At 39.1% G+C, this 14,964-nt stretch overlaps 2 protein-coding genes across 3 annotated transcripts; one reads left to right on the forward strand and one right to left on the reverse strand.

Moving 5' to 3' along the window:
• The first annotated feature begins 667 nt into the window (after window positions 1–667).
• Window positions 668–7,490, forward strand: calua (calumenin a). 2 transcript variants are annotated; one of them, XM_076296276.1, is made up of 7 exons: window positions 668–777; window positions 1,973–2,202; window positions 2,645–2,838; window positions 3,003–3,169; window positions 3,260–3,320; window positions 5,722–5,921; window positions 6,735–7,490. In XM_076296276.1, exons 2-7 carry the CDS (start codon window positions 1,982–1,984, stop codon window positions 6,837–6,839), a joined length of 948 nt encoding a protein of 315 aa, XP_076152391.1. In that variant the 5' UTR covers window positions 668–777; window positions 1,973–1,981; the 3' UTR covers window positions 6,840–7,490. The 2 variants fall into 2 exon arrangements, with proteins under 2 accessions (XP_076152391.1, XP_076152392.1); XM_076296277.1 differs by having other exon boundaries at window positions 2,645–2,826.
• A 1,360-nt stretch (window positions 7,491–8,850) lies between these two features.
• LOC143135917 (ultraviolet-sensitive opsin-like) lies at window positions 8,851–11,275 on the reverse strand. Its single transcript, XM_076296279.1, has 5 exons — window positions 10,939–11,275; window positions 10,164–10,332; window positions 9,817–9,982; window positions 9,470–9,709; window positions 8,851–8,940 (listed from the first exon to the last, which is right to left on the reverse strand). The coding sequence occupies exons 1-5, from the start codon at window positions 11,273–11,275 to the stop codon at window positions 8,851–8,853; spliced, it is 1,002 nt and encodes a 333-aa protein (XP_076152394.1).
• Between the last annotated feature and the right edge of the window lie 3,689 nt (window positions 11,276–14,964).

Genomic DNA, 14,964 nt, shown 5'->3' on the forward strand with positions numbered 1-14,964 from the left:
TAGCAAAAGTTTTATTTATTGTGTTGATAAAATGATAAAGCAGAACTACCAGGCTGTGTGAGCAGGCTATCCTGCACAGAACCTCTCTATCAGCCTCCTTTTCAGTGGCTCTCTGCCGATACACATATCCCTCTTCGCTGCTCCTCAGTCAGCTGGGAATTGACCACACACACGTACACGTGTTTGTAGAAATTAGAATTATTGTTTAAAGAAAATAAAAACCCCGGACAGGAAAAGGTGAGTAAACGTAGGCTACGTTTGCTTTTGAAAAGGCTTTAAGTGGCAGCCAAAACAAACTTATTTAAAAATTAATTTTAAACAATGTCTATTTGGTTAGACAACAAGGCTTCACCTGACAAGAGCTACAAACATTGCAGTATGGTTACAAAATAAATGTCTTAAATTTGGATACGTGGCAACTCCTGGCCAATCAGACGTCTTAGACGAGACAACGTTTATTTAAGACATTGTACACAACTCAAAAACCGTTTACATGCATCCTCCAGTGCGGATTGGGTGACAGGACCAGCGATTAGTAAAAGAAACCAATGACAAGGAATTGGTTGCTTCATCGCTTAATAAAAACATAAGCTTCGATTGCGTACACACGGCAACTTGCTGAAGTGGACCAATGAAGAAGCATGACGGTGCCATCTGCAACATCATTGGATACTAGTTTTCACGTTCAAGGAAACAGGGTGATTTAGGGGTGTGCATGCATAGGATAGTCGTTTTTTTACAGAAGCATCGGTCTTTGAACAGAAAACAATCACCCCGGTAAGTAGGCCAACATCTTTTTTTCCTAGAGAAACGCTAGTCCTAAATATTTCATGGCGCTTTAGAGTGTCTTCTCTCTTCGATGACTGGGGCACTAGGTCCGGTCCGGTAGGCTACAATACAGTCAAACATTCTACCAATTCTGGAATTCATACAATCTGGGAGATTGTATGATGTCCAACAGGCCTAAGCTAAGTATACCTATCTATTTACATTTGCTTGAGTTGAATCAAATGCAATGTTGATATAAGTGTTGGTCCATTGACCGCTGACCAACGATGCCGACAGTTTTACCGTTCAGGCTACAGCTACAGTTGCATGTCGTCCATAACATAAGTCATTTCTTTGGATCAGTTTACTCTCTTTAAATTGTGGAATTGAAGGCACTCTGGTTGTTAGCAACATTATGTTAAAAAAAATCGCCAGGCAATAATGTCTACCAAAACCCTGACGTAGTCTCACTTGGGAAAACGGGGTCACTACTGTTTTGAAGGTATCTCAAATATACTTGTTTACACTGTAAAAGATTTATCCAACTTCTTATATGAGCCCATTCCCCAGCTTGTGAGATTATTTTCCTCGATCCAACGTGCAATAGAATTTATTTTCTGCGGCACTGGAATATTCAATTGTCGGCTTACGATCACCCGCTACAGCTACAGCAGCAGCAGCACATAGGTCCGCAAGACATGCGACACAACAAGTTGTAAGCTGAAACAACACGTACTTTCGCTTTTCCAATGCCACTGATTCGCTATTATTGTAGGCCTATAGATTTGACTGAGGTGAATTGAGTTGTAGCCTACGTTGGTAATATTGTCTAACTGAAGAGGTTGGTAGGCCTATTTATAAAAGCAACTCATAGTAGGCCTATGTGTGATGTTAAGCACTACATTGAATCAGCCCTCACCCCTCCACCAGTGACATTGAATCAGCCCTCACCCCTCCACCAGTGAAGTGTCCAATCCTTCATAGCCCTACAGAGTCCAAATGAGAGTCTATTAAAGAATGTCTGTTTGGGCATCTAGGCCATCAGAATTGGGTAATGTGGAGCAGTGGAGCCTGTTGGTTTTTGGCTATTGGGATATTCTGACTTTTTCCACAAATTTCCTGGTGTGAAGTTCAGAATGAGTCTATAGGCTTAAATGTGTTTGTCAAGTTCCCCAGTGTGACTGTTTCTGTGTGTCCTCCTCAGGCCATAGGGATGGAGATCAGACCATTGCTGATGTGTTTTGCCCTTTGTGTGGTCTACGCCACCAGCAAACCAACGGAGAAGAAGGAGCGTGTCCATCATGATCCAGTGCTTAGCAGTAAGGAGCATGATGATGGAGAGAATTTTGATTATGACCATGATGCCTTTCTGGGAGAGGCTGATGCTAAGACGTTTGATGACCTCACTCCTGAGGAGAGCAAAGACAGGCTAGGGTGAGAAACCCCATTGTGGACGGTTTATTATTTTTCAAAATGGATGTACAATTTACCAAACTTAGAAAGACCACAATATAACTGATGCACAGACAGATTAGAAATTGGCAGACCTGTATGCCTCCATTTAACGTTTGTGGAAGAAGGCCTGACTTTACAAGCATGTCCGTCTAGTGCACCAGACGATTGTCCGCTCATCCTTTTATCAACATTTTGCATTTTGTTGACATAAATAAAGCTAGAATTCTAAAGTGATATGCTAGTCCACTACATTTGCATTCTGCATGTATAACCAGTGGTCATTCATGTAACACCTATGTGCTGCAAAGTATGTATAGATACACATAATTGGACTGGGCTAAAGGTCTCTTGAGTGAGTGTAATCTGTTAATGTAGTGTCATGTTTTATGTTTTTAATTATCTATGTTCTAATCTCTTACAGTAAAATTGTGGACAAAATTGATGCCGATCAGGATGGCTTTGTAACAGAAGCAGAGCTCAAAGCCTGGATCAAGAAAGCTCAGAAAAAGTACATTTATGACAATGTGGACCGGCAATGGAAAGACTTTGATATGAACAATGATGGCATGATCTCCTGGGATGAGTATAAGAACGTCACTTATGGTACTTACCTTGGTAAGGAGGAACGTTTGGATAGTCTACAAATATTATACTGAAGAGTCTGATTGTCATTTCAGGCATTTCCAGTTTTACTTGTTCACACATTTGACTGATCCCAAAATAACTTTATTTCTTTACTGGTATTTATTTATGGGTTAAATTTGGTTGTGATCCCACAGAGGATCCAGAGCCTGACGATGGTTATAACTATAAGCAAATGATGGCCAGGGATGAGAGGCGCTTTCAAATGGCTGACAAGAATGGAGATCATATTGCAGATAAGGAAGAGTTCACAGCCTTCCTCCACCCAGAGGAATATGACCATATGAAGGAGATTGTGGTGTTGGTAAATGAAACATTTTACAAAATTATATTGCATATTGTGGAATGGTTTAGTTTGAACCACTAAATGCAATCCCTCTTTTCTTGACACAAGGAAACAGTGGAAGACATTGACAAAAATGGGGATGGATTCATTGATTTGGAGGAGTATATTGGTGAGTAATGTGGTCAGTTGATAAAATGTTGTATTTTGGAATGCAGCAATGTAGATGCAAACGTTCTTTTGTTTGTTAAAGTATTATCTATTTCCATGATGCATCATCTAATTTGAAATGGTGCAGTCATCTCATTGTTGTTATTGATTAATACACACAATCGGAATGTGTAACTTAATGTGCATTCCGTGGTGGGCTAACACTCTGGAGGAGAAACCGGTCTGATCTTAGATAATATTTATTTGTTGTGCATTAAAGGAGAGACATTTTTAATGTCTAATGTCATTTTCATTTTCCTCTGGGTACAAAAGAGTATTCTTTGCCCAAAAAGTGACTGTCCTATTAAAGAAAACGGTGTACATGATACAGTGCATACAGAACGTATTCACAGCGCTTAACTTTTCCACAAAAATAAAGAAAAAAAATATGATATGTACATAAGTATTCATAGCCTTTGCTCAATACTTTGTTGTGGCACCTTTGGCAGCAATTACAGCCTGAAGTCTTCTGGAATATGAGGCCACAAGCTTGGCACACCTATCTTTGGCCAGTTTCGCCCATTCCTCTTTACAGAACCTCTCGAGCTCCATCAGGTTGGATGGGGAGCGTCGGTGGACAGCCATTTTCAGATCCCTCCAGAGATGTTCAATGGGATTCAAGTCTGGGCTCTGGCTGGGCCACTCTAGGACATTCACAGAGTTGTCCTGAAGCCACTACTTCGATATCTTGGCTGTGTGCGTAGGGTCGTTGTCCTGTTGAAAGATGAACTGTCGCCCCAGTCTGAGGACAAGAGCGCTCTGGAGCAAGTTTTCTTCCAGGATGTCTCTGTACATTGCTGCATTCATCTTTCCCTCAATCCTGACTAGTCTCCCAGTTCCTGCAGCTGAAAAACATCCCCACAGCATGATGCTGCCACCACCATACTTCACTGTAGGGATGGTATTGGCCAGGTGATGAGTGGTGCCTGGTGTCCTCCTAACATAACGCTTGGCATTCACGCCAAAGAGATCTTTGTCTCATCAGACCAGATTATTTTGTTTGTCATGGTCTGAGAGTCTTTCAGGTGCCTTTTTGGAAACACCAGGTGGGCTGCCATGTGCCTTTTACTAAGGAGTGGCTTCCGTCTGGCCTCTCTACCATACAGGCCTTATTGGTGGAGTGCTGCAGCGATGGTCATCCTTCTGGAAGGTTCTCTTTTCTCTACAGAGGAACCCTAGAGCTGTCACCATCGGGTTATTGGTCACCTCCCTAACTAAAGCCCTTCTCCCCCAATCACTTAGTTTAGAGGTACGGCCAGTTCTAGGAAGAGTCCTGGTGGCTCCAAACTTTTTCCATTTACAGATGATTGAGGCCACTGTGTTCATTGGGACCTTTCGAGGCACAGATCTCGGGAAGGGTTCAGAAAAAATTCTGCTGCTTTAGACAATCCTGTCTTGGAGATCTACAGTCAACTCCTTCAACGTCATGCTTACTTTGTGGTCTGACATGCACTGTTATATTTTTCTGCGTTTGACCCTGCCATTTAGACGCAAACGGAGGTTTTAACCCTCGCAAACAGAGTTTTTAAAAACTCAGGGCTTATCGTTTTTTTTGGAAATCTCTGTTTGTTCGTTTGCGTCTAAACAGATACAAACGGAGATTTATGTGACAAGGCTTTTTAGTCATTTCAAAAGAGAAAGAGGAAGTGATTCCTTGCTGTTGTTGCTATTTTCGGGATTCTGATTGGCTAACGTGGGCTTGAGCTTCTCCTTACACTGCCACGTACAGGTTTGGCATGCTCTTGACGGCATATACCTGGGTTAGTGTAAGCGAAAACTGACAGGTGTGCATTATGTTATTTTTGAAAACAGAGAGGGTGAAATGTTCGTTTATGAAAATAGCCGGCCATGTGTAAACGTAGCCTTATATAGACAGGTGTGTGCCTTTCCAAATCATGTCCAATCAACTGAATTTAGCACAGGTGGAGTTCAATTAAGCTGTAGAAACATTTAGAAACCGAAACATTAGAAACCAGGATGATCAGTGGAAACAGAATTCTATCTTTAATAAATTTGCAGAAATCTCAAACAAACTTTGTCATTATGGGGTATTATGAATTATAAATTTAATCCATTTTCGAATAAGGCCTTAACATAACAAAATGTGGAGAAAGTGAAGCGCTGTGAATACTTTCAGTATGCACTGTATTTGCTTACTGATTAAAAATGTACAGGGTATTAATGCATGTTGATTTTGTGTGATTTAAACACACTAGTTGGGATCAAATTGCAGATGCACCCAGGAGATTGTTCCGAAGTGATCAGAGGTTGCTCTAAATCCTATATCAGAAGAGTAGCTCCATCAGTAGACTCATATTATCTAGTAATGTTATGATGATGTGTTTCTTTCTTTTGTGTCCTAGGTGACATGTACAATCATGAGGATGAGCAGAATGAGCCAGAATGGGTGGCCACAGAGCGTGAGCAGTTTTCAGAATTCAGGGACAAAAACAAGGATGGAAAGATGGATAAGGAGGAGACTATGGATTGGATTCTTCCAGCTGACTATGACCACGCTGAGGCAGAAGCTAAACACCTGGTATATGAATCTGACTCCGACAAGGTGGGATTCCGTTTGGTCTTGTATGAATGGAAAATATATTCATAATATACAGTGCCCTCCACAATTATTGGCACCCCTGGTAAAGTTCAGTAAAAATTGTAATAAGTAATTCACCTTCTGTGGAAGAAAATCCTTCATCAAGAAATTATTTTAATGAAAGTGACATGTACCACACAATTATTGTTACCCTTTAAAATTCAAAAACAAAATGTAACTGAAGCATTTTTCCATTTATATATAACTTCTTTAGATTAGGGGTCAGTGATTAGGTCTGTTGATATTTAAACCAAACACCCATCAAAACACCAAACCCTCCATTTCCCCAAACACACGTTTCCCCCTTTCGGTGATTGGCTGGAACAGTTTAATTATGTTTGGGGAACAGCTTTGCTCCACTTTGTTTGTTTCCTAGTTCACAGAGCTAGGGCTTATGAAGACCTTTTTTTTTTTAACAGTATACTCATAGAATAGATAGCTCGTGGATTGTGAGGAGATATTAGCTAAATCTGAGACCACTTTTATACGTAGCAGGGTATTCTGAAAAACTGATATTTTCCCCTCCTTCGTTTTTCAAAAAATATTGTGTTGAAAGGCCAAACCGCATAAAAATATATGTGTTTTTCTTACGTGTAAACGGGGCCTGAATTTGTTTGCTATTGTTTTCAATGTATGACAGATACAGTAAATCACCCAAAAATCATATATCTTTGGGTGCCAATAAAGGAAGGTGCTGTTGCTGATGGGAAATACTGTAACTGTATAGTTGAGAATGGTTGCATTCCTGTGATACTTATTGCTTGATTTCTGTTTTAGGATGGAAAACTTACCAAAGAGGAAATCCTAAACAAGTATGACTTGTTTGTTGGAAGTCAAGCTACAGACTTTGGGGAAGCATTAGTAAGGCATGATGAGTTTTAATTTTTTGTTTTCTGTTTCTGTTTTGTGGATTAAAAGCTTTTTAAAGTCATTTTGTTACTGAACATAATTTATTTTATATGAAATCCTGTTACAACACTTAAAAATTTGATGTTGATTGTGATTCTTTTTTTATTATATTATTCATGTATGAACGCACCATTATTTTGGTTTGTGATATTGTAACTTTTTTTTCTGTGAAGTCATTGACATTGATTTACTACTACAGGCAGTGTTGCAAAACTTTAAATTAAGCATTCATTTGAATTTGTTATGCAAAGCTTAAAGACAGTTTGTCATGCTGCAACTCAGAAACCCTATTTGTGTTGTAGGATTATCTTTTCACATCTTCATTATCTTTTAGTACTGTTGATATCTTTTTTGTGAACAACAATAACTCAATTTCATCTGACCAGTTCTCGGTTGAGGTGACCACTACAGTGTAGGTATATTTAGTAATGAAAACACTACACTTGAGTTTACCAAGACTTGCAATATGTACATGATTGTATGAAACATGAAAACAGCAAGGACTACATTGAATACTTTGCCAGAATGATTGCCGGAACTGTCTGTGTAAATGTGCTCCTCAGTTAATTAGTCAAAGCATTTTGGTACGGAGAACACAGTTTTCAATAAAACAACCTGAAACAGCTGGCTTGTCCATTTTACTTGTCACTTTTAGTTGGGTTGGATACAGTCTTTTCCATTAGATTTAAAGGGGTGGTTCAGGATTTTGGACATAGGACCTCATTTCCAAGTAAGCAAGTGTGATGTTTATCAGTGGAGACTAGTGATGTAGTACTCGAGTCCGGTCTTGTCTCGGACTCGTTCCTTCAAAGACTCGGTCTTGACTCGGTCTCGGACCACAGTGGGTGGAGAAGGACTCGTAATTTCAGACCGAGTCCTCGAGACCAACACATTTTTTATGTTCATATAAAAAAAACACACAACACATAACAACAATAATAATAAAATGCAATGTTGACCGGCATTATTTAAAAATGACATCCCATGGTGCAATGCAGAGATACTGCCGTCAGAGCCGTTTATTTATCTCTATGGCTCTGCTGCCGGTGAGTGTCTGTAGGTCAGCATAGTCCATATTAAGACGTTAAGACTGCTCCTCTAAACAATTCCCAATCTAGCTTAGTCTGTAGGCCTAACGGTTGATTATTAACTGGGGTGATATTACATTATGAATATGAAAACTGACATTTTTTTATGGTCTTGGTCTCGACTCGGTCTCGACTCGGACTTGCTTCCTCAAAGACTCGGTCTTGACTCGGACTCGACTGTATTTGGAAACCAACAGACTCGGTCTCGACCCTTCAAAGACTCGGTCTTGACTCGGACTCGGCATAGGTGGTCTCGTCCCCATCACTAGTGGAGACCGTTTTCAACACGTTTCATCCAGTCCTTCTAATTGCAGAGTTTGCAGGTGCTAGGCTAGTGCAAGTCAATGGTATGTGTTGCCACTAAAAACAGTCTTACCCACTCTAAAGTACACCCTTTCTATTTTTATCTATTTGCACTTCTACAAGTATATGACTTGCATGACAACCCTGAGTTGGATAAAACACTAGTAGTCAATATTGCTTGAATTTATTTGAAAGATCCATAATCACCATTCAACAAAATAACATCTGAGAAGCTGAGAACACTTAAGGAAAAACAAAAAATATATATTTTTTTTGTATTTTTGCTGCAATTTTACTAGTATCTGTAATAAAATAGGCATATAGAAAAAGGAAATTGTGGTGAGATATTCACTGGAGAAACCATCACTTAAGTCTTTGAAGTTTTATATGTGTATAAAATACATGTAGACAAATCTCATAGAACAGCCAATGTAGGTTCAATGTACAACAGAGAAATCACACCACATTTCTTTTTTGTACTTTGCCATTCGACTTAATAATTTTCCATGCTGTATTAAAAGTTTGAATAAAGGAACAAGATTGAATATTTGGGTTCTTCAAGTGTGCTTGACAAGGGAGTTCTGAGTCATATCTTAAGCCACAGAGGACACCTCGGTTTTGGACACCTCTGAGGATTCCTCCATCTTCTTTCCAAACACTGTCTCCATAATGCATGCATTGAACTGAAAACACATGAATGAAGAACAAAATCAACTGCTTTTACCGGTCAGAAGTTGTTGTTTAAGTTGATTCTGACAAATACTGATATCTGGGTGTGGAATTCACTGGAAAAAATAACCCATTACATTTACTTAATTGCAATGTGGACATTAGTTGAACACAAATGAAATGTGTTGAATCAATGAATAATAAATCATTTCCAATGTTAGTGCTCCTTGTGATGACAGTTTGAGAGTAAGTTGTCCCGAAGCAGACATTGTATTTGGAAGTAAGTAGTGAGGAACCACTGGTGGGTTGTACTCAATAATTAATGCAATCATGGTGGGATCAAAGCATGGCTCATCTCAAAGCATAACAAAGATACAACCCAGCTCCAACATTCAACTTACTTAGTTCAATTCATTAACATATTTGAAAACTTTTGGCAACATTGATAGTTGCTTGATTATCTCTATAGTGTTTTCCTTCTGTTTAAGTCTCATTACGTACAATATTTTGTTACAGAATATTTTGTTTGTTATAGAAATGTACCTGTTTGTTCATGAAGCAGTAGATCAATGGATTGTAAACAGTGGCACTCTTGGAGAAAAGAGCAGGAATGGTGACCCAACGGTAATCTTTGGGTGTTTCATGGTCAAATGTGTAGTACAAAGCAGCAGCTGCATAAGGCGTCCAACATATTATATAGGATGCCACCATAACAAGGACCATCCTGAACACCTCTTTCTCTGCCTTCTGTGTTGATGCTGACTCAGCCTGCTGTGCTGCCACCTACAACACACATGGGTAACCACAGACAGTATGTGAAGTGGTAGGCTACACAGTCATCCATCCTTTACATTAATATTTCTGTTTTCTGTAATAGAATAACAGCTTACAGCTCTCAAGGCAGACAAAAGTTGTGAGTAGGAGAAGATGATGCAGCTGAGGGGGGCAATGAAACAGGTAACCATAAGGAAAGCTGTGTAGCTCTCCGAGTTATATTCTGTCCCAGGCATGTACCAGTCAGGTCCACAGGAGCAGCCCAAGCCTTCAGGGATATATCTACAGGAAACAATGATTAGAAGAAAACCCGTTTAGTTGCAAAGCCATGCTTGTATGTATGTATGTCAATAATCCATCATTTGACTGGAAAGAGCCCTAAGAGTGGTGTGTGACAGTTTTTTTTTAATTGGCTTGTGCACCAGTAAAACACATATGTATAAAAAAAAAAATCCCACTCAACCTGCTCCAACCGAAGAATGGGGGTATAGCACATCCAACCCCCATAAACCAGGTGAAGGCCACTCCACAAAGAGCATGACTCGAACCAAATTTAAAATTCCCGATGGGTTTGCAGACGACGATATATCTCTCAATTGCCAGGACAGCAAGCGACCATGCTGTTACCAAGCCTGCAAGGCAATACATTGATTTTTTTAGGTTCTGCTATAAAACTCTAGATTTGTCGCTCATGCTGCGTCTAAACAGAAAACATTCTACAAACGTAAGACAGGGTAAAACAGCTTAGTCAGATGATAATAAGACAGCTACAACATAATCATACAAGACATACAGTTACAAAAAACAAAAACAATATACAAAACAATTTCAAGAGGCTGGTGGACCACTATCCACCCACTGAGGGGCAGATCTGGTGGTCCGCTGGCATTTCGCTCAACGCCTCACCATTTTGCCAATTGTAACACTTCTGGATTAATTAATGTATTCTTCTTTCAACATTGTAATAACATTTTATGTTTTTTTTCCTCTTAATATTCAAGTTAGATTGAAGGTGATGGGGGTCCAACAGCAGACGAGAAGTGATATGCCACCAGCAGCACACTACCGATGTTCCAATATCTAATCTGATCTTGCTATCTGGGAAGTTTTTGTTACCAAACCTAAAGCTCTGCTAGGATAAGTAGCTAAACTCTATTTTAGTTACTTCAATGCAGGAATTACAACATGGATTAAAAACATGCACATATGGATGACAAAATGAAGCTATTTTAATATACCTGCTACTGTACCCATTGAAGATTCCAGAGCACACATTGTGTGACCAAGAAAGTAATAACCTCTTAGGCTGGTCACAAACACTTGGCTGACGGAAAACACATCAAAGATGAAACCAGCGACAGAGATGTTGACCAAGATGTAGTTCAGAGGCTGCCGCAGTTTCTTGTATTTTGCAGTGACGAGCAGGACAGTAGCATTGAGGGGTGTTCCAGCAAAAAACACAAAGCCCATGAATGCTGCTTGCAGATAAAATGCCCATTTTGGAGCAATATGATACTGTGGGCCCTCAAAAGGGCTGATCTTTGAGATGTTCTCATATAGGTAGAAGTCCTTCATCTTTATGGCAGTGTCATATGCAACTGTGCAGCCAGGACAGTGATACATTCTCCTTATATAGGGTTTTAAACCACTTCTTATAAATCCTGATTACCTTTCAGGATCAAATGTTTTAATCAGGGAGTTTGTAACTCTCCGCCCTGTAACTCTTCATTAATCCAATTAGTTAAGTAAGGGGAAGAAAGGGATAAGAAGACATTTTAGAAAGGTATTTGTGGATCTTTGTTAAGCCTTGGATAATGTTGAGAGCAACTGTTCTCAGAACTGGCACTGAAGCCTACAAATTCACAGACCAAGTTGGCCTGGGTACAGATCTAGGAAACGCTGCAAAAGCAATTATTGAAGGTTTTCAAGAGCACACCTCTATATAAAGCAATGAATATTTTACTGTGTCCCAGTATGTCTGTTGTGTGTTCTTTGCAAATCTGACACATATCATCCAACCGACTGATAAGATATCATTAAAAACATTCAGATGATCTTGACCTCACTAAAGTGGCGATCAACCCCAGAAGTGGTCTCCATTTGGCCGCAAAAATATGTAAGGGTCATTAACCTCTCCAACACTGGATACACTCTACCCATGGCCATGTTTTGTACAGAGACTAGTACCATTCGTTAGGAGCAACCAGAACTGACCACCTGACCAAAATGACCAATTAGCCCATTTCACAATGTGGGGTAAAGCAGCTCCCTGTACTTCTGGAAATTGTGTTGTTGAAGAGGGACTTTCTACTACTCTGTTTACATCACACAACCAAACATCGGAAAACGAATAACTTTTTGTTATTCCTTCATTTGTTTGTTTAAGTCCTATTGTCTGTGCTAGGTTATGGGTATGCTGGCGAGTCATGTCATTCCACTAGTCTGTTATAACTTTTTAAAATGATTTGTTCATTTGTTTGTTTAAGTCCTAATGTCTGTGCTAGGTTATGGGTATGCTGGCGAGTCATGTCATTCCACTAGTCTGTTCTAACTTTTTAAAATGATTTGTTCATTTGTTTGTTTAAGTCCTAATGTCTGTGCTAGGTTATGGGTATGCTGGCGAGTCATGTCATTCCACTAGTCTGTTCTAACTTTTTTAAATGATTTGTTCATTTGTTTGTTTAAGTCTTAATGTCTGTGTGTGGAGTGCTTTGGGTTTCACTCTGTGCATGCAAAAAGCCTTATATAAATAAAGACTTACTTATACTTACTTACTAACTTTGTAGAATGTTTTAGAAGGATTTTTACATGGTGGCAACATCTTGTGAAATTGACCAATTGGGAGGACTTTGATGAGATGCAACCCTCCATGGGCATGACTGGCCAGACGGCAGGCTTTCCTCAGTGAAAGATATATGCGAAAGCCTTTTTGGAATTTGCAAAAACACCTAAAGGACTCTCCTTAGACTGGAATAAACAAGATTCTGGGACCTGATGAATCCAAGATTGAACTGTTTGGCCTCTACATGTCATATCTGGAGGAAACCAAGTGTTGCTTATCACATGCCCAGTACCCTAACGGCGAAGTATGGTGGTGACAGCAGCATGCAGGGGTCATAGTGGCAGGACTAGGCAACTAGGGTTGAGAGAAACTGAATGGAACAAAAGAAAGAAAACCTTTTAAAACCAGATTCAAAGCACCTAAAACCTTGGGCTGTGCTGAGAGTTCGACTTCCAGGACAATAAGCACACAGCTAAGACGCATGCAAAAACCCATGTGCAAGGCTTGGTGCACATACCCAAAAAAACACTGTAAACGTTGTCTGAGCAAAGTGTCTATTTTGTCAATGTGATATAGCAGTTTCCCCCTTTAAGCTTATAATAACTACATATAAATAATATATGTATAATTTATGAACAAATAATACCAATAAATACACTTTCTGAATGCAATTTATATTTAAAGGACCATTTTGAAGGAAGCCTTAAAAGTATATTTACATTATCAACATCCCCATCACAATGGTCATGTGAAGAAGATCAACACATATGGGGGTACATAGCATATAACGATGTAAGCACACACTTTACAACATGACATCACCAAATGGATCAGTCATGTAAATAAGCCAAGTATTTATCTTGTTAAGAAGACATCGCTAGCATGCGATGTCTCAGGAGAGCTAGGGCAATCCCTGCCGACCCCTCACTTTTTTATTCTGCTATGCACTGGCCGAAGAAGCAATATAAGTCTGATTCTTAAGTTGACCTTGGGGCAGGGATCAATCTGGCTATACGATTGACCTCCGCAATCCCTCAAATCCTGGAAAGCCCTATGGACTTTTAGGATCAAGGATGAACAAACCGGTGGTTTATCTCAGCGAATCCGCAGATTGTGTGTCAAGTTCGATAATCTGGGTAAAGAAGGGGTTGAATGTTAAGACGTGATCCACCTTCCTCCTCTCTCCTCTTATATGCCTTAGGTCCCCCTTTAAATGCCAGATCATCTCGACTTCCTTTTCTCTCCTGGCAACCATGGTCACTTTTATTTCTCTTTTTCTACTCTGTTCTCAGGTGGGTTACCTGTTATTTAAACCATAGACGATTATGAATTTACAGTCAGTAATTTAGGTGATGACAATTGTTTTGGATAGCAAATGAAATTGTATTTCATTCTGTAGCATTTTCAAACTGTTATAAGACTGTGTGTAATTGTCATTTCCGCAAAGCAATGTTGTATTGTATTATTCCATTTCAATTGGGAATATATTGAGTGCACCTGTCTTTAATTTTGTCAAGGTAAAGTAGATGTTGATAACTTATAATGCAGCACGTCAGTTTCTCCTGCACATGATAATTTAATGTCAGGTAGTAGTTGTTGATTTATTGAAATCATCTGGGGGATAACAAACAAAAGCAGTTGTCTTGTGAATGCATACAGGAGTTTCTGTGACCCAGCTTCCAGAGACTCAGGGTTGTATCATAACCAAGCTGTGTGTTATAGTGCATGGGTATGATACGACCTGGGTTTAGGGAAGTTACAAACAGAAGAAACAAAGATGCCCTAACTTTTCTAGCCCATTGTAATGAGTGACTTTGAAAAGTTGTCTAGGACATTGATATTTAACCGTGCAATAATATTTTGCATAATAATATTTTACACTTTATATGATATTTATAAGCAATAATTATATATTATTGGTGATAAATTACACTACTACAACAGATTTAATCTGATAATGTCATTTGTAATTTTCAAGTATATGTTGTATAAAAACAAAGAAGGAAGAAGAAGAGGAGTATATAAAATATTTTGTAGTTATCCTAATAAATACAGTTGAAAATCGTTTCGGCTACTTCTTCACTTGATTTTTATGTACATTTGGAACTTCCTCAGGTGTCTGATGTAATTTTGTCATATGTCTAGGCTTAGGCCTAATGTATTATAAAACAATAATAACAGGGATATCTTGCTGATTAATGCAACATTACATTTAGTCTACTCTGACGATATCCTGTATGGAATCAAGGCACTGAAAAGATGTATAATGAAGCTGATTGGGTAGATACTGCAGTACTGATGACAAAACCTCTTGATACATTTTAAATTATGCCTTAATTGCATTGACAATGACACGACAATGCTAATGACATTGCCTATTTGCAGTATATTGATAAATCTTAAAAGAGCATGCCAACTTTTTGGGAAATACTTGCCGTCTACCCCAAAGTTAGATAAGAGGATAACCCTTCTCTTCTCAGTG

The sequence above is a fragment of the Alosa pseudoharengus genome, unplaced genomic scaffold, assembly GCF_046254945.1.
Source record: "Alosa pseudoharengus isolate Yale_2024_CS ecotype anadromous, Long Island Sound unplaced genomic scaffold, YU_APseudo_1.1 YU_APseudo_1.1_scf_20, whole genome shotgun sequence".
Lineage (NCBI taxonomy): Eukaryota > Metazoa > Chordata > Actinopteri > Clupeiformes > Clupeidae > Alosa > Alosa pseudoharengus.